Here is a 21111-nt window from a genome sequence, read left to right as displayed (position 1 = left end):
AATAAACATTTTTTCATAAATCAGATGTTACAGTTAGCCAATGAATATTGCTTTCGTAAAACCTATCTACAGTGGGTTACACAATTTGGACAGTTTAATTTGAGTTTTATAAACTATACAAGTAAAAAATGCAAGTGCCTGCATATCATCCATCATGGTTTGCCGGAGTATCAAATAACTCATATTGATTGAAAGAAAAACAAAAAAGAAAGAAAACAAAAGAAGCGTACGTCGGTTGAGTTGAAATAATCAAATATCAATCCTTGGGAAAACAGTGTATATATACATAATCAGATAGTCTTCACACGTCCAAAACGTCTGTCCAATATGATTTTCAAATTTTCAGTTTTGAATTTCCCGCTCACCGTATTCGGACGGTGGGCGATACATGAGCAACGGGCTTCCATGCACACTATCCACCCAAAACCCTAATTTTTTTCACAGGCTGCGTTTGGTTGCACCAAATATCATGATATTTTGTGATTAATCAGTTTAATCTTCTGCAAAATTTCATGATATTTGGCACAACCAAACACGTCATTTTACATAACTTCCAACAGTTGATTTTGACGTGGATATTGGATTTTTCTTTTTCTAACAGTCTATGGGCAGGTTAGTGTTGTCGCTGTTCGAAAATTCTAGAGTTAGGGTAGTCAACATGTTGTCGCTACTGGAATTAGGGTTAGCAATGCCAGTACACAGAATAAGGAGGTTGCACCCACGACTCGTGGCCCACACGGTATCGTTCATGTCAGCCAATGAACACACCCCACGTGTAGCGTTGCCTTTATTACGTGATCAGACGGTTGAGTTTCAAGGGAGAACAAGCACGAATCCATCTTGCACCGTTGATGGGTGGGGACGGGTGTCGGTGCGAGCCATGGGCTAAAAAGGTAAGGCTTAGTGGGGGTGGTGGCCATGGTCACAAAAATAAAAAGACAAAGAAGGAGATAAAGGCAGGAAAGAGAGAGAAAAAAAGAAAGGGTTTGGCAAAAGGGTAAGGGAAGTGGGCAGCTATGGTACTTGTTAGGGTTTTGGTTTTGTGGCTATTAAGAGATCTCACGAAAAATAAAAAAAATAAAAAATAAAAATAAAAATCAAACTAAGGTTGCGTCTTGGGATGGACTTCTATAAAGAAAATGACTCACATACAAATGCACCCAAATTTCTTTCTAATGAAGAGGTGTGGCCCCACTTCAAACCACCTTTTCCAAGAGGCTAACGACAACATGCTACATGACCTTTCAAATCCAAGCCAAACAATAAATAATATTGTTATCACTCGTAAGGTTGGTACACGAGATTCACACGAAGAAAAAAGAAATTTTTAAAATTTATACTCAAGTATAAAAATTTAATAACATAAAAAGTAGATTATATATATATATATATATATATATATATAGAAATATATCTTTAGGTAACTTCCTTTTAAATTACCTATATGTTTGGATATAATACAAGGCTAGCTTTGTATGTTAAGCTAACCTCCACCGTAGTTTGTAGGGGCCCATTGGGCGTGTTGATGTGTGCACGACACCTAATATGTCCATCATGCGTCCCCCTCATGTTCTCCTTGGCTATCACGTAAACATGTCTAAACCATCTAAAATCATGTAGGGTGGCCCACCTATGTTTTGGAATGACTTGATTCTATGGGTGTCTATTCATGTACAAGACACTAGCCTCAAACACAATTTAAGAAATCTTTAATTGTGGGTGTTATCATTCTAACCAATCTCTATAATGTGGCTTATGCTACAAAGCTTAGTTGTAGATCTAAAAAAAATATCTAAATCTCTACTATATATAACACAGATAAGCTTTGGGCATTTTTACCCTAGTTAATTTTCCGGTACATGCGTACTTAAATATTTTAAGTGTATAGTAAGATATTTTAATTAAAATTAATAATATTTTATGAATTTGAAAATGTAATTGAATATTGATTGGGAGAGATTCACTCGCAAAAACCATTGAGTGGTTTATATTTTACTGCAATTGTGAACTTTTTACCCTAAATTAAAGCTGATTTTCATTCCCTTTCTCTTTTCCTTTCTCCCCACGTGAGTTGCATGTGCCACACCAATTTGTACTTTTAAGTGTGATGATGAGCTAGACACATCTTCATCTTAAATTACCTAAATGCCCTTAAAACCCGCTTTTAATGTCATTGCACGTAGCATTTTTTTCTACCGTCTCTGTAAATTATATCAAATGGGCAGCAGTTTTGGAGAAATGTGTAGTAAGATAAAATTATCTACCAGAGGAGTTATATGATACTCTGGCGCACACTTGATAGGCAGGCATTAAGAAATTGTACTAAAATTATCTGCGTGCAATTCTATACGTGTGTGCAATGAAGCTCCTGTTCACTCCACACATGTGCCGGCATAGAATGATAGGTCCAAGATCCAATCCAGGCCATTAGATCATCATCACTATATTGATGCCCTAGCCCAGGCGTCAGGCTGACCAAAGTGGACCAGATTCTGTACAGATCTGAAACACTTGGGCTGAAGTTTTCTAAACCATCCACCTATTTCTAGTATTGGGTCCCACCACATTCTGATTTGGATCAGATTTTATTTTTGGAAAAAACATGTACAAGGTATGGATGGATTAGATCTCGCATGTATGCATCATCCTAGCACATGTGTGACGTTTACATGAGCTTTATTGCACAAGCTTCACCGGACTGATGCTGTACCGGAAGTGGGACGCAAGGGGTTGTATCTGTCTATTCACTGATCAGGAACATGGTACCTGTACACTTTCTCCAATGTGGGGAAATGATTTAAGGTGCATGAAATCCACATCGTCCATCATGTACACTAACACCTGTTTGACCTTGATACCAAAAATAGGCTGATTCAAAAGTCAGGTGGGCCACCTAGTGTAAAATTATATATAAAAACTTCTAAATTCACGTGTGCCCACTTGATTTTTGAAACATTGTGATTTTTGGCAAATTGTTTCGTCCAACTGAGGCGTATCAGATGAATAGATTGGATGGCATGTAAAAGCCATTCGGGTCCCTATGCAAAAATAGCGGTGGTTGTAGCCATACTAACTTTTTCCCACGGTGTGGCCCACTTTGACTTTTGCATCATCTTGATGGTTTTGTTCCATGGTGAAGATGGGGCAGCGTAGTATTGTCCTTTTATTTTTCAATTTTGAACCACAATTGAATGTGTGGCTTAATTTAAATCGAACAACTATAACCTAAGCACTAATATACTTAGATACGATGAAATAAACTATATGTGACCAAGATTGAATGAGATCGATCACTTACTCAACCACCGGCACAACATTCTTTAAGATTAGCTGGTTATTACCAGATGGTGGGGTTCGTCCTTTAAAAATGGGTTTCACTTCTGCCTTCCATAGAAAAGGATTTCTTCGATGCAGATGAAACAAAAAGGAAATTCTTAAAGTCTGCGTAGAAAGCAACTATAGAGTACATTTCTTAATACTATAGAGTACATTTCTTAATAGAGAACTTGCTTAATTCTTGAACTGAGCCCAATGTCTGAGTGACTGAGTGTAGACCCAAATTATGATGAAGATTAAAAGCTACTTGATTACAGATGCATACTGCATTAGGAAATGTAAACAATATATAATGTTAAGAAGCACAAAGTAAAAAAAATGATAAAATTGATTTGGTTCGGTTGGTACGAGACACCTTCTAGTGAATTTCCTTACTATGTATGGCCTTAAACCGTATGAAACTCATTCTTCTGCTGAATTTCCTTGTTATTTATAGCCTTAAATTGGCTATATAAATGATTCTCATGTTCTGAGAGTTGCTATAACTGTTTCAGCATTACATGGCCTTCTGAAGACTTATTTTTAAACTTGTTACATGTCCTAATAACCGCTCCAGGCTCCCTTACGGACTTAACCATGTTCCACTCGACCACTCTTGCTTTGTGGATGATGTGGCAACGCTCCATAGACACCTGATGTATACTAGCAAAATTCTCTTCGGATATCTCTATAGATCTTGGATACACCATACAACTCTCAAGAAATTATACGCATCCCTTTCTGATTGGCTCTTATATGAACGGACATAAATAGGATAAAACAATAGTAGTCGAAAAGTCTTTCTAGATTCTTCTCTTTTTTAGATCTTTCTTTTAGTATGTTTGTTCTTCTTGACTGTTCCTCTTATCTTGATCAAGCACTTTTTTTGTCGTTAATCGGTTATTGGATGCATCTCGTTTGTTAGTTACTCACCCGCACTCTACTCGACTACTCTCTGCATCTTTCCGTTTTGGCTGTTCAGTCAAGCTTCTCACCCGTATTCCATTTCATAGCTTCCCTCGGTTGTTGGTCTGCTTCTGGACACCTACCGGCCGCTTTTTCCACTTCTGTACGGCTATCGACCGCATACTTAGTCGACCAAGGTTTTGTATTGGTTGCTATCTTGATCGACCTCATGGATGCATCCTAACCACTTGGTTTGCTTTTGAATTCTTTCAACTACTCAATGTCTTGTTATTCTGTCAGTTGTGATTTCGTAAAAAGTACTCCAAGTATCTTTAAAAATCATCAGCATGCTATATCTTACCCTTACTATAACGCGTGTTCTTTTCAATTAGGTTTTTCAAAAACAGTGAGAAATAGAGTACAACATTGTCCCTCACATCACTTCACCTTTGATACAAAGTGAATGCCATATTAATTCATTGTTTGATGTAATAAATATGATTGCTCAGCCACACAAAAACATCAATTTCAACCATCTTGGTCGAACTTAACCATCTTGATGGAAAAACATCAAAGTTGGCCAACTTTGCCAATATCAGCCATCTTGGTCGAAAAACAGCAAATTCGACATCATTGGTCAAATTTGGCATCTTGGTCGAAAAATAGTAAATTCAACCATTTTGGACTTGGACGAAAATTGACAAATTCAACCGTCTTGGTCAAATTCAGCCATCTTGATCAAGAAAACAGAAAATTCGGCTATCTTGGTCGAACTTGGCCATCATGATCGAAAAACAAAAAAATCATTTGTGACAATGGAGACTGTTAGTTAATCCATTCCAAATAGGGCTTATAGTTGATCGGGGTAACAATATGACAAGAACTTGGCCTGATATTTCCTGAACCATTTGAATAATTTGGTCACGATTCAAACAACATGATTTGGCTATTGGAGGTGGTTCAGGACCTATTTAGTTTTACCTCTCCTAGCAATTAGGTTCATAGGCAAATGCTAGAAAGGTTGTCCTCCTAGTATGCCCTGATTCCGAACTTCAAGGATACATTTTCTGATCTCTCGGTCTGGTCGCCTAATATCGAGGAATAGTGGAGCATTCCACCCATCCTGAATTGGAACATGAAGCATGCTCCGCTGTAGGGGAGATATCAATGGTGGTTGAACCATATTACCAACATAACTTACTTCAACATTATGATGCATTGCCGTAGGTAATCTTTCAGTAATGATCGTCATCAACTGATCTATGGCCTCGGTCTATTTAGCCATCATTTGTTAACATTCTTAGTAGAGCTGGGCATTGGACCGAGTCGAATCGGATTGGGTCCAACTCGACTTAGTTCGAGTTCTGCATGGCCTGACCCGAACTCGGTCCGATCCGAGACCGAGTCCGGGTCATCTGACTCGAAACGATCCTAACCCATGCTGGCCTAAACCGATCCGAGTTTGACTCGGTTAGGAAAACTGAGTCGGATCGAATTGGGCTAGGTTCGGATTGGTCCATTTAGGGTTTGGCGGGTAGAGGGGGTCCAAAACCTTGGAAAGAAGAAGTGGATATCAGAACTCAAAACTCATTGATTCATTCAATGGAAGAAAACAAGAAGAGACTTGAGAGATTCAAAAAATGCAAGTCTCCAAACACTTCTTCTTTTTTCATTTTAGGAATAGAAATGGTACTTTTCTGTATGAAAAATCAAAGGAGATGGGTTACAAATATAAGATTTCTTCTCTTTACCTGTCGGAAGCTATCTTGGAGAGGAAGAGACATGGAGGAAGGGTAGCCACCAACAAAGACGAAGAAAAACAACCGCGAGGTAGAGAGGGGTTTGGGGAATTTAGGGTTCGGCCGGTAGAGAGGGGTAAAATAGGTGAGGGGTAAAAACCTTTAAAAAAGGTAAAATTATATATACATATAATATATATATATATATATATATATATATATATATATATATAGGTAATACGATCAGTCCCGTCCAAATCGGATCGGATCGGTTCCAATCGGATCAGATTTCGGATTGGTGCGGTCCAAATTAACATTGACCCGAACCTAACCGAATTAACAGTTGAATCTGCCTGATCCTGCTCAAACCTGACTAATCCAGGCCATCGGTTCAGCTCGAATCGGGTCGAACCTGGTCAGATCCACCGAATCGGCTCGAATCAGCCTGATCCTGCTCGAACATGTTGGATACTCTCCAACCATTAACTTTTCAAGAGAAATGGTCTGAGAGGTCAATGCCCCTTCCTGGTTAACGGGACTAAGTATCAAATTAGTGTTTAAATTTAATAATTCAAGAGTCGTTTGAATCGGCATGTCCTTGATCGGAGGTGGTGCGGTTGGTGTTAAGGGTTCAGCCCCAGCAATTTGATTGATCCTTCTATTCATATCTTTGACCGATAAGTTCGCAATGTCACACTAGTAAATAAACTAAAAAAAGGGTCTCATCGGGCGTGCCAAAATTATGTTGTCCTTTTTCTTTTCTTTTCAATTTTAATCTCGTGATTTGTGCAAATGTTCCAGAATTGAATGTGTGGCTCAATTCAAATCGAATAATTATGACCCTCAAGCACCAAGATAGGTAGATATGTCGAAATCGACTATATTTGACCAAGATCAAATGAGATTGGTTGCCTATTTAGACATTTGCATAACGTTATTTAAGATTATCATTCGATTATCAGAGGGTGGGGTTCGTTCTCTGAAAATGGGTTACACCTCTACCTTCTGTACGAAAGGACTTCTTCAATACAGATGAAATAAAAAGCAAATTCTTACAGTTGACTGCGAAGAGAAAATATAGAGCACATTTCTAAATAGAGAACTTACTTATTACTCGAACTAAGCCCAGCACGTGAGTGCGTGAAAGTAGACTCGAATTACAGCTAAGATGAACAACTTCTTGACTAGTGTTTTGGATTACATTAAGGAATGTAAATAATGGATAATGCTAAGAAGCACAAAGTAAATAAATGATAGATTCGATTTAGTTTGGTTGGTATGAGACACCTTCTTCTACTGAATTTTCTTGTTATTTATAGCCTTAAATTGACCATCTAGATGATTTTTACGTTTTGACGATTACTACAACCATTTCAATACTACGTGGCCTTTTGAAAACTTCTATACTCGCCACCTGTCCTAATAACCTCTCTAATCTTCTTTACCGATTCAAACATGTTCCATTTAACTACTCTTGTTTTTGCGAATGAGGTGGCACTGCTCAATAGATACCAGCTGTATACCGACAAAATCCTCTTCGAGTATCTCCACAGATCTTGGATGCACCACGTAACTCTTGCAAAATTACACATGCCCTTTTTTAATGGGCTCTTGTTTGAATGGATAAAAATAGGGTAGAACAACAATAGTTGAAAAGCATTTCTAAATTCTTTTCTTTTTTATATTCTTCTTTTAGTACGTTTCTTCTTTTTGACTATTCCTCTTCTCTTGACTAAGCTATATTTTTTTATCTCTAATCGATCATCGGCCACATCTCTTTCGTCGGTTGTTCGCCTGCACTCTACTTGGTTGCTCTTCGTATCTTTCCGTTTTGACCTCTGGACGAAGCTTCTCGATCATATTTCATTTCCTATATTCCCTCGACCGCTTGGTCTACTTTTGGATACATCTCATTTGCTCGATTTTTCTTCTGGACACCTATCAACCACTTTTTTTTTTTCTTTTGTACTGCTATCAACAACTTACTTTATCGACTAAGATTTTATTTTAGTTGTCCTCTCGTTGATTTCCTAGATGCCTTTAGAACACTTGGTTTGCTTTTGAATTCTTTTTAAGTGCTCGTTATTTTGTCCTTCCAGTTTACTATTAAACTCCTTTCAAGTGATCCCATTTTGTCATTTTATCCGTTATGATTTCATAATTTCATTTAGGGTATTATATTTTTACCTTGTTATAGTGCTTGTACTTTCCAATTGAGTTTAATAAAAATGGTTAGAAATATAATACAATACCTGCTGTTGAAACGAGGTATCTCCACACCAAGACCTCAAGTGTTGAAACGAGGTATCTCCACTCAGTCTGCCAGTTGAGCTATGGATCTGGGTGTCATGGGTGCCCACCCACACTTCCCACCTGGTCGACCATCTGAACGTCCACGCCTGGTGTCCTGCCGCAGAATACGGACGTTCTAGCTGCCTGTCAAAGTTATTTCCTTGCATTTTTAATGCTTATACATGTGTGGGGCCCACCGGGTCGTATGAATTTCATCCAACCCGCAGCATTAAGTGACCACACCATCATGATGGGATGGACCAGAAATCAGGCCTAGCAGATCATTAAGAAAGGAGCTCCACCGTTGAAAACAATCCACAACCATCCAAAAACCTTATATTCAAGTGGTGGCCTAGATCATGGTTACATCAGTTTTCAACCATCAAAATTTCACGGTCGTCCTTCCATCAGGGACGGATTGGCCCACGGTGCATTATTTCATTTTATTTTATTCTTTTTCTGTAATGAAAATTATCTTTAATGGCATGCCCCAGCATTTTGACCACTTGAACGTTCCAAAAGTAGATCTGGACCCCACCTTCTGGTAATTTATGTTTGTTGTTACGGTGGGCCATGCACTGAGATGTCTAAACTTGAATAACTTGCCCGTTAGATATATCATTAGACGGAAATGGACAATTGCAACCGACGATCCAAATCTAACAAGATTCAATTAGATGATTAGGATAATTTGATTGAGATCCCTTATTTTGGGTTTCTCCTATCTGCCTTGGCCCACCATATCAATGATTCAAGTCAGAAAAACGTGGACCCACAAGAACCATTGGTACTGAATATTGTGGAAACGGATTGGCTAGTGGTCGGTGCTCTGTGGGCTCTATCATGATGTATATATTTCATCCATGCCGTACATCTATTTTTCTAGATAATTTCATGATACGAGGCCAAAAATGAGGTATATCCAAATCTCAAGTGGATCACATTACAGGAAACAATGTTGATTGAACGTCGACCATTAAAAGCTTTTTGGGGGCTATAAAAGTTTTGGATCAATCTGATCTTTGTTTTTTTCCATTCATCTAGGTCTGTATGACCTAACCAACAGATTGGATGTCAAATGAACAGTACAATGGGCCTTAGGAGGATTTTAATGGTGGATATCCAATCACTATTGTTTTCCTGTGGTGTGGTCCACCTGAGATTTATATCCATCTCATTTTTGGGATCTACCCCTAAAATGATCTTTAAAAATGGATTAACGGCATGGATGAAAAAAATACATTATGATGGGGCCCACGGAGCACCTACCACTAGCCACCGGATTAATGGCAGGGGGAGTAGCCAATCCGTTTCCGAATATCGTATATTCCTCTTGGACATCACGTGCGGTAATCCAAATTCAACACAAGCCGTCATTTGGCCGGTCATGTAAATTTTTCAAAAAGTGTGATTAGATGGTCGGCATCGCCATCCAACGGTCCACGTCATCAACACACACACATGGCACATCATGAGTAATTCCGTGGGGACGCAGCTTCGGTGGATCCAGGGAACCAACCAGCTGCGTGGTTCCGTGACTGCGGGGCCCACTATGATGTATATGTTTTTAATCCACGCTGTCCATCCGTTATGACAGCTCGTTGTAGGGCATGATACGAAAAATGAAATAAATCCAAATCTCGGTTGGAACACACCACAGGAAACAGACGTGATACAAAGCCCACCATTAAAAACTTCCTATGGCCCACTGTAATATTTATTTTCCATCCAACCTTCTGATAAGGTCACAGAGACTTAGATGAAGAGAAACATAAATATCAGTTTGATCTAAAGCTTCTGTGAACCCTGAGAAGTTTTTAACAGTGGCCATTCAATCACCACTCTTTCATTCTGATAATAGTGGTCTACACGATAATTGGATACGCTTGTTTTTTGCGTTGATGTCCTTAAAATAAGTTGGAGAAACGAATAAACGGCATGCATTTAAAAAATGTACATAACAGTCGGTCGTACGGTCATGGATCCACCGACCTGATGGCTCTCCGATCCACCGAATCCGAAGTCCCTTCCGTAGGGATGCAGTGGGCTTTGCTTTCGCTGATGCTCACAGAACGACTTCACATGGCCGTCAGTCAGGTGTGCCACTTGTTTTTGTACATACCCCGAAAATTACAGCTTCAACACCACTGGCAACGGGATCAATTCCTGACATTGATAATAATTATGCTTTTTTGAATTCCGTTGTCAGGAATTGTCCCTCATTGCCATGGGATAAGATTAATGTCATGATTTGTTTGTAATACAGTAGTACATTGAATAAATATCCCTAATATCATTTGAAATTAATGTAAATAGTACACATGTGTTATATTTAAATTGTTCATTTGTTTTGTAATCTTAATTTATGTCATGGGCCAAAAGATGAAGTATCCAAAACTTATGTAGCCTCAAAAAAGTTTTCAACTGTAAGTATTTAATCCACGTTGCTTTCTATGGTAGGGTCCATTTGAGCTTTAGATTTACCTGTTTTTTTGGCCCATGCTTTAAAATAATCTCAAAAAATGAGTGGACAATGTAGATATAGCCCACATATCATGGTGGAACCTACACAACTTGCTAACATTGTGTGAAATTTGCATGAGACCCAATGCAATTTCAATAAATTCTAATTCCAAGCTTTTCCATTCTTCCCAAACATCGAGTGAAATTGGCACCGAACCAGATGATTCTCATCCCACCTAATCCTTTCTAATCCCACCGCCCAAACACGCCCTAAGTCCCGTGTTGTCTACACCACTTGAATTTTGAGTATTTGGAGTGATCTTAAGGAGTCCGATGCAGTGTGAGTAGAGCTGCACAAGAATTGAACCAAGTCGAGGTTGACACACTTTGGATCAGCTTAACCATTAGGTAACCTCAGATCACACTTGGCTCGCCATGGTCCTCGAATTTGATTGGCAAGCTCGAATCGATTAGGTTAGTAGTTCAACCCAATCAAGTCAAATTCAAATCTTTGATATTTTCTCAAGTATATAAAGCGCATTTTCAATTTTTTACAAAATGTAAAAATAATGACAATACCTTCTAAGTATTTTCTTAAATACATCCATAAGTAGCATCAAAATCAAAATATTAGAATAATATTATAATGTAAAGGTTTGTTTTTGTTTCTTTATGATTTTTTAAAAATTTGTTTCTTATTCATTCCTTCCTCACCACCAACCCATCCTGGGGAGAGGATCCTTACTCCTGATCCAGCCGTAGACTCTCAGGAGTTTCAACACCCAGGGTTCTAGTATCCATATGTGGTGAAATCCCACTACGACGTGAGTATGCGGGGGTGTGTGTGTGTGAGTGAAAAAAAAAAACCTTACTGGGAAGAATGTATGCACCCGTACAATACTTCATTGAGTCATTTTATCCAATACACAACAAGCGACATCAATATCATAACATCTGAGTCACTGAGCCAATTTGAAGCGAGATTCCATCTAAGTAGAGCTGGGCTCAAACAAGCTCTGAAAACTGAACTTATTTATATAAAATTTCGTGTCGAGTTGGGTTGGAGTTAAGCTTTTCAGAGTGAGTTGAGCATCCTGACGGGGGCTAACTCATCTCATGTACACCTATTGGTGTGGCCCCATATGTCTTGGAATGGACTTATTTTTAGATAAAGGATGAAAAATGAGGTGGGATACCTGATTGACGTTATGGATTGACCCTCAGTTTATGAAGGTTGTCCAAATGGCCTGATCAAATTTGGATCCACCCTCGAGTGAAATAGATTAAGAAGGGGCCTCACGGCATCCATGGGAACATGGCACTCGTGTGCGAAACTGGGACCATTCATCAGTTCGATCAATGGTTATTTTATCCAGTACTTAAAATTAGTCTGGCCAATTCATCAGGTGGTCTTGATATTGACCATTGGCAATTATCTCTCTCATTATTATAAATTTGTGAGCCATATAATTTGTAAAAATGAATAAATTTTGTGTTAGAGAATTTCTGTAGAGGACTCAACTTGATGAATGGCTGTGATCTAATACAAAGATGCCACGTATTCCAATACAATCCGAGGCTTCTTCTCATTCTTACTCGCGCGAGGCGGATAGTAGAAATTCGTTTCCAAATGTCGTACGAGTCTCCCAGAGATTTACTTTCGGGAGTTGTATTTACTCAGTCAGCGTATGGCGCTTGATACGCATGCACACAGAAAATCTACATGTGAATACATTAACTCAAGTTTTAAAAAAAAAAGTTGTAGGACCCAATTTCCCATGTCACCATCACAACAAAAAAAAAAAAAAAAAAAAAATAGCAATCTTAGCCTCTGGTCCGTGGATAAATGTTCCTTGAAATACGACCATTGGATATATTTCATTCCTAGCCGTCCAAAACATTGTCCACCAATCCGATTTTCAGTTAACCAAAATTTGAATTAAATTTTGTTTAATAATACATATAAACTTATAGACATAAATTGGACAGTTTAATTATATCCCGAGTGCATAATTTCTAAGTGAAAGTGTATAATTTATCAAGGTCCGGCAGAGTATGAATGTTTTTCTCTTCACTTTTACCAACAGCAGCCAACAGCAGCGATTCCCGTATGAGCGTCTATCACAGAAGAGTACAGCTATCCGTACTTCAAGTGCACTTACGAAAGAAAAAGCTTTGATACTCTGTCAGAAGATAGCGGACGATACGCAGGCACTTAAGAAATTGTTTGCGTGGAATGTCAATAAGTCAAATTAAACTTTCTAAATTAGGATTCCGAATTTTGATGTATCATGAACGAATGTTTGACCTTATTTGATTATTTTACTGTCGGAATGGTGAACATTTATCGAGGAAACGGATTGGCTACTCCCCCTGACACCAGCCAATGGCTGGTGGTCGGTGCTATGTGGGCCCCACCATGATGTATTTGTTTCATCCATGGCGTCTATATATTTTTAAAGATCATTTTAAGTTATGAGAAAAAAGATGAGTATATCTCAATCTCAAGTGGACCACATTACAGGAAACAGTTTTGAATGACTATCGACCATTAAAAACATTTTGGGGCCCATAAAAGTTTTGGATCAATCTAATTTTTGCTTTTTCCCTTAATCTGGGCCTTTATGACCTAATCAACAGATTGGATGTCAAATTAAACAATACAGTAGGCCTTGGGAGAATTTTAATGGTGGATATCCAATAACTATTGTTTTCATGTGGTGTGGTCCAAACGAGATTATATCTCTCTCATTTTTGGGGTCAGGTACTAAAATGATATTTTAAAATGGATGAACGGAATGGATGAAACAAATATATCATGGCGGGGCCCATAGAGCACCGACCATCAGCCAAGGGGCTGATGGCAGGGGGAGTACAGAGTAGGTAATCCATTTCCATTTATCGGACGGTCCAAAACAAAAAGATTCAATGGTACTATTTAAGAAAAAAAGTGTTCATGAATAACTGTATAAGATTATTCAAACAATCATATTTCGGATGGTAGTCGGTTTGATTTAAATTATTGCATGCCACATGTCCAATTTTTGAGTGCCTGCGTATCAAGCATGCACTGCCCGAGTATCATGTAGCTACCCCTTATCTTTGCGCCAGCACATGTGCCAACGTGGCAGACAAATTCAAGATCCAAGCCGTCCATGACCGTGCAAATCTTCTCCCCATAACAAGCCGTTCAAATCAAGAGGTGGACCACGATGCTAGAAAAGATAGGTGGCCAAGATGTTTCATCCTTACGTTTATTTCTGAGATTGTGGCCCACTCCATCAGTTGAAACATCTGCTTCTTCGACCATTCCATCATCACTGCGGGACCATCGTGATAGATGGTCCTGATATCGTACTCATATGCCATCTGGGCACATGTGGTCGCGTGTACATGATCTGCGATGTTTATACACGCATGTAACCTTATCTTAATAGAAAAATAAAAATAAAAATGAACCGTTGTCACGTCTCTTTTCTTAACCGTCTATTCTGTGGCCCACTTTACTCAAGAGTGAGGGGTCCACCACACCAAATGGTTTGAATTATAGAACCATGGGCCCACTTGCACTGACTATAATGAACAAAATTCTGAGGCTGCTGTTGAAACTCTTGAACTGTCCATACCTTTTCTCGTGAAAATGGTAGCTGCACTTCATCTGTCATTTTCTTCTGAGAAAACGATAGATTCTACAAAAGGATAGGAGGTGTCAGGCTTCGATCCCAATACGCAGATATTTGTGCAGTAAAATGATATCGGTGGGCCCCACCAAAGTATATAAAGATCACGTTGCGCTCAAGAAGGTTTCAATAGCGAGCGTTTTCATTCCCATCGTTTCATGGGGTGTGGGCACTTGAGTTTTGGATCTCCCTGGCTTTGGGCTCATGTCCTAAAAGGAGCTGATGGATGGACGGAGTGGATATAACCCAAACATTAATGTGGGGCATTAGCTTGGGGTTATAGGGCGTTAGTTGGACACCAATTGCCTCCCCATTTTTAGAACACAGATTGGGGATTGGGTGTGCTTGCACCCCAGTCAGCATTGGCAACCGCAGGCCATTGCTGAAGATAAGACTCGTGTGAAAAACATGTTTGAAAGTTGTTTAGTTGAATATAATCAGAATTCACCGTATCAGTAAAGACAATATCCAATCTGTATCGCTTTCTACAGGCAGAAGCTATGCTAGGCTCACTACTTGGGACATTTACCCAGTGATATAGCATGGACTGAAAAATAAGATCGATCCAAAAAACTGAAGTAGGCCACAACGCATGAAAGAAATAGTGATGATTGAATATCCACGGTTGAGGCCTTCAAAAGGCTAGATTAGTTTTCTATGAAGCTAATATTTGTGTTACAAGCTTATCCTAATTGGAATAATCTTATAAATAATTTGGATGGCACATAACCATGAAGGTGGATTTAAAGAAGGTTGATATGGTTAGAGTTTCCGTTCTTATTGTTTCTTGTCATCCAGCTTACTTGAGTTTTGGATCTACCTTATTTTTGGCATTGTATCCTATCATGAGCTAGAATTGATGGATGGAGTGGATTTTTCCCAAACACTATGACCCCCATGGAGCTTTCGCCTTAAGGAGGGACAATCCTTATGGTTACAAGTGGCCGGTTCCTCTATAAGCGCTTGCAAAATGGAAAGAATCCTCATAGTCATCAGTTTTATATGTGGGTCCACCACATATAAATTCCTAGCATGGTTGGACCAAAAGAAGATAAATTGTAAATTGGCCATAACTTTTGATTTGGGTATCACTATGGGACACACAACATATAAATCTTTATTGTAATGGGCCATCTGGGGTGAACCGACGCTTCTGCCAGTTTTGTCAAACGCACATTTTCAGCTCAAAAACGAAAAATTACTTTGTATAGTGATTCCAATTTTTGTAATATTTCTTTGCTTTTAAAGTTTTAGATTTTTTTTTTCTTTTTCAGAAATAACTTATAATCATGCCAGGACTCTTCTAGCAAAAGTTTATTGGAAATTTTTATTTTTAGAAATTAGGCTTTAGAAGATTTTTACTAGAACTATGATTTTTATTAGAGTTAGAATTTTGCTATTTTTGGTAATTACGAATTATAGTTTTATTTTGTTTTTATTTATTAATGGTATAACAGGGACATATATACATTTGACAATTATCATTCAATTTATTTCAAATTTATTAGAAATTATTTCTACTTTTATTCCTCATGGATTCAAGGAAGCTTTATGAGGAGTCTAGAGCATTCCCTGGATACAGAGTAGATATCCCCTAAGGAAGACGGTAATCGACCTCATCACATCCCTCCCTGCATTAGCATGCCACCATCTTGTAAATGTAAAATAGACTCCCTTAATCAGGTTATATCTAATCAGATATATCATAACTTAGATGGCCCAAAATGCATGAAACAATAGGGGATGGAAGGTACAAAATTAGCCTAAAAGTTCAGATGCACCACATCGTGTCCAATTACCGTATTTGGGAGCAATTTTACATTGTTCTTGTTGAGGTTAAAATCTAGACCACCCTCCACTCAATGTTGCGAACCTTGAACGATCCCTAGTCCTGCATAGAAAGGTGATCAAAGGAGACCCTGGCTTATACAGGGGACCCTCTGATGCCAAAGTCAGACTAGGAAATCTGGGTCTAAGTTGCGTAATGTAGAGAGAGGGTGTGAGATCTTGCATACTTGTTGCAATGGGGTACCCTAGTATTTATACTTGTGGGTCGGGCGGATCGTGTCCGTCAATCTTGGCATGATCTACTTAATCAAGTGGATATTGCAATCGTGGAGATACTCCACAATCTTTGGATCGTGTAGCGCATTGTGTCTTAATCCTGCATATCTCTAGGCGTGATCCTCGACCACGTCCACATTAGGACTGGTTTCCCAGCTTGAACCACGTCCTATCTGAGTCTGAGGCTATGTACTTGTGGTCGAAATTCATAGTCGAGTCGTCGGTGTCGGAGTCTGTTAGGCGTGTTTATTCAGGACTTAGCCCTCGGCCTCTAGGTCGAGGATAAGTCGGTCGATCCAGGACTATAGCTTTTTGGATGAAGACGAGGATGAGGATGAGAGCTCGGCTCAACTAACTTTTTTTAGAAGAGGACGAGGACGGGGATGAGAGCTCGGCTCAACCAACTTTCTTTGGATGAGGACGAGGATGAGGATAAGACCTTAGCTTGGCCAACCTTCTTCGGATGAAGATGAGGACGAGGATGAGACCTTCGCTCGGCTAACCTTCTTTGGATGAAGATGAGGATGAGGACGAGGACGAGGACGAGCCCTCGGCTCAGCCAACCTTCTTCGGATGAAGACTCATAGTCCAAAAGTCCGTTTGAGCCAGACATGATGTTCTCCTTCCGAGGCCCTGTCAATTGGGTTGGATGGCTTGGGGCCAACCCTGTCCAAATTTCCCCATAACAGAAGCCTCCTACTCTCTTAATCCGAGCTCGGACTTAGAGAGTAAATGCCTGGGGAAACGGGGTGACGCCTTCACGTCTCTGCTCATGATGACGACTGGAATGATTGAAATGCAATCACTGTGACGATTGCCCTTCGGGTTACGCATGCAGTACAGCGGCTACGACTCTTCTAATTACGGCCTCTGAACGAAGGACACGTGGCGACGGATACGATTCGTAATCAGCGGAGCAGAGGAAACGATGTCACGAGGTCATAGAGAGGCGAGAGGCCGCCTGTGCCATAAATAGCTTTTAATGTTGATGAGACTCAAACCTGGGAACGTGGACTCAAGCGTATCAATTCCCTCCACGTGTCCCCTGGTGATAGTACCGAGTTGCCTCAGCTTTGGGGACAGCTATCTGTAATGATGACACTGAGCGATGAGAGGGTTACATAAACCCCTCTCGCTATCATTCATATTCTCCTTCTCCTACCTTCTAGCTCTCTCGCTTCCTATTCCCTTGGTCTTTTTTAATCGCCTCTACCGAAAAGTAGCCTTTTCTCACCGGATAAAGGGCTTTCGATAGTCAGAGAAAGGATTTCGCTCAGAGGAAGCTGCCGGAGTAGAGAAATTTTCTGCCGGAGCGAATCGCCTTCAGCATATTGAGTCTTCTAACATTTAGACTTTTTCTTTTACAATGTCAAGCAACTCTGATGAAGTTGAGGAGGTCCAAGGAGCGAAGGTCGACTCCGAACCGGGGACCACCGACTCAGGGCCCGGGGACTCTGAAGGTCCCTTTGAGGCTATACCGCTTAACCCCTCGACCCAGAGAACTGTGGGTCCAAGGACTGAAAGTCGAGGCAGGAGACTGAAGAGGGCAGTTAGAGATCCTGCAGGACAGTCGAAGACAAGTCCATCGGGAGGCAGACCAAAGCCATTGGTCCCTGGGGGCTCGGTTCTGGTCGAGTCCGAGATGGCTCAGATTCGCGAAGACTACCAAATCCCAGACTCGGTGCACATCCGAGCTCTTTCTCTCCCTAATTAAGCTAGTCTTCCTATTGAGGGGGAGATTGTTATATTCACTAGCGCCCTTCAGTGCGGGCTCCAACTTGCCATCCACCCGTTTGTGCGTGAGCTAACTGCACAACTGAAAGTGGCCTGGGGCCAACTGGTCCTGAATGCCTGGCGAATCTTAGTCTCCATATTTCTCATTTGACACCGAGTGAAGAATCAGAGGTTGATGTCGGACAAGTTCTTATACTTGTACATGGCTAAGTACGACAGGAACGAGCCATCCTGGTATTACTTCTCTGTCAGACCCCCATGTATCCCGGGTTTGGTAACCCGATTCCCTACTTCCAATAAAGATTGGAAGAAGAGGTGGTTTTGGGCCTCGAGAGAGTGGGAGGCCCCGATCTCTAAGATGGAAAGACTGCAGGCCCAGGTCCCCTACCAAGTTCACTAACCCAGGTCGAGCACTTTTCATTTTGTCATACTCTATATGTCTAACTTGTCTTTTTTTATGTTCTAACTGGTGCTATGCTTCTACCTGTAGTCTAACCGAAAGGGGCTCCTTATCTCAACCCTCTCGAGCAGAACCAAGTAGTTAGGCCAGGGTACTTGCCAAAGAGCAATGCCCTTAGTTCGAACTCATCAATGGGGAGAACCTAGTGTCGTCTAGTTTTTGCAAACTCCAGCCTTCTCCCTTCACTCTGGGTAAACAGGCTAAGGGTCCTCAGAGACTGTCCGTTGTTCTTTTGTAGATTTCGCTTAGGTTGATTTTATTTCTTTTCAGGTAGGAATGGAAGCAGGCGGCTCGAAAAGAAAGAGGCTGGTGGTACCGTGCCCTTCGATGAGCATGGTCCTCGCTAATGAGCCAAGGACCAAGATGACAGGGAAGAAGAGAAAGGCTTCTGAAGCCGGGCCTGCCTCGGCAGAAGCTGCATCTGCCCCAGCCGAAGCTGTGCCCACTCCAGCCCTAACCCCTGCCCTTGAAGCGCAATCCCCAAAGGCCCCCGTCGGAGCCGAGCTTATCATCATCTCGACTCCGACTCCGGAGGGGCAAGCCTCCGAGGTTCCACCCACACTCCCTGCTGGCCCCCTTGGATAGGGGGAGAAGTCATCGGGGAGACTCCTAATGCTGATGCCTCTGCCCGTTTAGCAGCCTGCCTCACTACTGCCAAGGTCAACTTCTTGGGTGGTAGAATCGACACCCTGGTCGGATACACTACCACGCCCAAAGTTGCGGCTCAAGCCTTTAAGGCTAGTAGAGTTGGACGAGCTGTCGAGCCCACTCCTCTGAAGATCTTCCCTCCTAGCATGGCTTTGCTGAATGGTTGGGCGGCCAAGCATGTGCCATAGTCGAGCATAGCCGACACCCTCTTCCGCAACTACATTAAGTTCATAAACGAATAGGCAATGGTCTGCTACCAATCACTGCCAATGATGGTAGAGGTTAAGGAAAGGTTGAAGGAGATGGACTGACTCGAGGCGAAGAAGGTCGAGCTCGAGGCAGAGAAGGCTGAGCTCGGAAGGCTTCTGAAGGCTTCAGCTACTGAACAGGAGGAGTTGAAGAGGGTTACGACTAAGGGCCAGGCGAGGGAGCTAATGCTCCAGGGTGAGGTTAACCAACTCCAAGCTCACTTGGATGTGGCCGACCCCGAAGTCGTGCACCTGTGAGAGGTTGTCGAGCCCCTGGAGGCCTCCTTTGAACGCATGGAGGGGGAGAGCCCACAACTTGCGGATGACCTCAAGAGGGAGAAGTGTAAGGCTGCCGATGGGCTGAATCAGCAAAGGATAGTCCTGGAGGCTTGGGCTGTTGTGGAGTTAAAGAAGCAGTGAGGGGCACTTAAAACTCAAGCGACCTCACAAGCTGCCGAGGCAGTGGAAGCTTACAAGGAGTCGTCGGAGAGTTGGACAAACTATATCTCTTTGGCCACAACACTGGCTTCGACACCTGCCTTTCTGAGGTCCGAAAGCTCCACCCGGGCATTGACCTCGACCCTCTTGCTGCGGACGAGGCCGAGGACGCTGAACCAGCTGTAGTTGAGGAGCCCGAGGACGCTGAACCAGCTGTAGTTGAGGAGCCCGAGAATGCCCCCTCTGTCATCGAAGCCACCCCTGACGCTCAGCCCCCCATCCCAACGGCCGATCTCTCCGCTCAGAGGGAGTGAGAAACTTTACATTTTTTTTATCTTACCTAGGATGTTTATGGATGATAATTTTTTAGGTGAATGATGATTTTGTGGATGATCTTTTAACCCTTGGTTGAGGGCATAATTTTATATATTGATTATTGCATGATTTGTTAATGTTGAGAGCCGACCCCTTGAGGGGTCAACTCTCCACGAATGGCATGCGACACTTAGTCATTTTATAGATTTTTAACATATGATAAGAAGACCCCTCCTTTAAGGGATTGGTTCACCTGTGGGTTTCATCTCTGCACATGAGAGGTGACCCTTCTATAGTTTTTCGTGGATTAACGAGTCGACCCCTTCTTTAAGGGATCGGTCTGTTAAGTTCACCTCTACTTATGAGAAGTGACTCTTTCATTGTAGATAAACTGAATGGGCAGACCATGCAGAAGGAAAGATGCTTTTATTCAGAACCTTAATAGGCTAGTAGCTCCGAGCCGTACATTTATTAAGAGCCTTAAATGGGCAGTAGTTTTTCATGGATAGTAGATCTTTAAGTGCTCGGCATTCCAGGGGTAAGGGAGCTGACGCCCCTCGAGATCTTACAGGTGGTAGTAGCCTAGCTTCATTGATTTGAACATACGATAAGGCCCTTCCCAATTTGGTCTGAGTGTCTCAGTCCCCGATTCTGCTGTATTTTGGAAGTGCGGTGGAGAACCAGGTCCCCTGGCCGAAATCGCCTCGTTTTGACCATAAAATTGTAGAATCGTGCCACTTGCTGATGTTGAGCTGCGACTTGGAGTCTGGTGACGTCTCTGACCTCGTCGAGCAAGTCAAGGCTTACTG

The 21111-nt window shown here is 41.3% G+C and overlaps 1 protein-coding gene across 1 annotated transcript; it reads left to right on the top strand.

Annotated features, from left to right (window-relative positions):
- Positions 1–17825: 17825 nt before the first annotated feature.
- LOC131234657 (uncharacterized) lies at positions 17826–19238 on the top strand. The gene is made up of 2 exons (XM_058231579.1): positions 17826–18140; positions 18924–19238. The coding sequence occupies exons 1-2, from the start codon at positions 17826–17828 to the stop codon at positions 19236–19238; spliced, it is 630 nt and encodes a 209-aa protein (XP_058087562.1).
- Positions 19239–21111: the final 1873 nt, after the last annotated feature.

Source organism: Magnolia sinica, chromosome 19, assembly GCF_029962835.1.
Source record: "Magnolia sinica isolate HGM2019 chromosome 19, MsV1, whole genome shotgun sequence".
NCBI lineage: Eukaryota > Viridiplantae > Streptophyta > Magnoliopsida > Magnoliales > Magnoliaceae > Magnolia > Magnolia sinica.
This window is presented reverse-complemented; position numbering and strand designations above follow the sequence as displayed.

Bases quoted from the DNA above. Each gene is read 5' to 3' on its own strand.
- LOC131234657 (XM_058231579.1), top strand. From the start codon at position 17,826: ATGTCAAGCAACTCTGATGAAGTTGAGGAGGTCCAAGGAGCGAAGGTC. The intron at 18,141-18,923 runs GTGCACATCCGA...ATTTCTTTTCAG, and splicing joins ACTACCAAATCCCAGACTCG to GTAGGAATGGAAGCAGGCGG.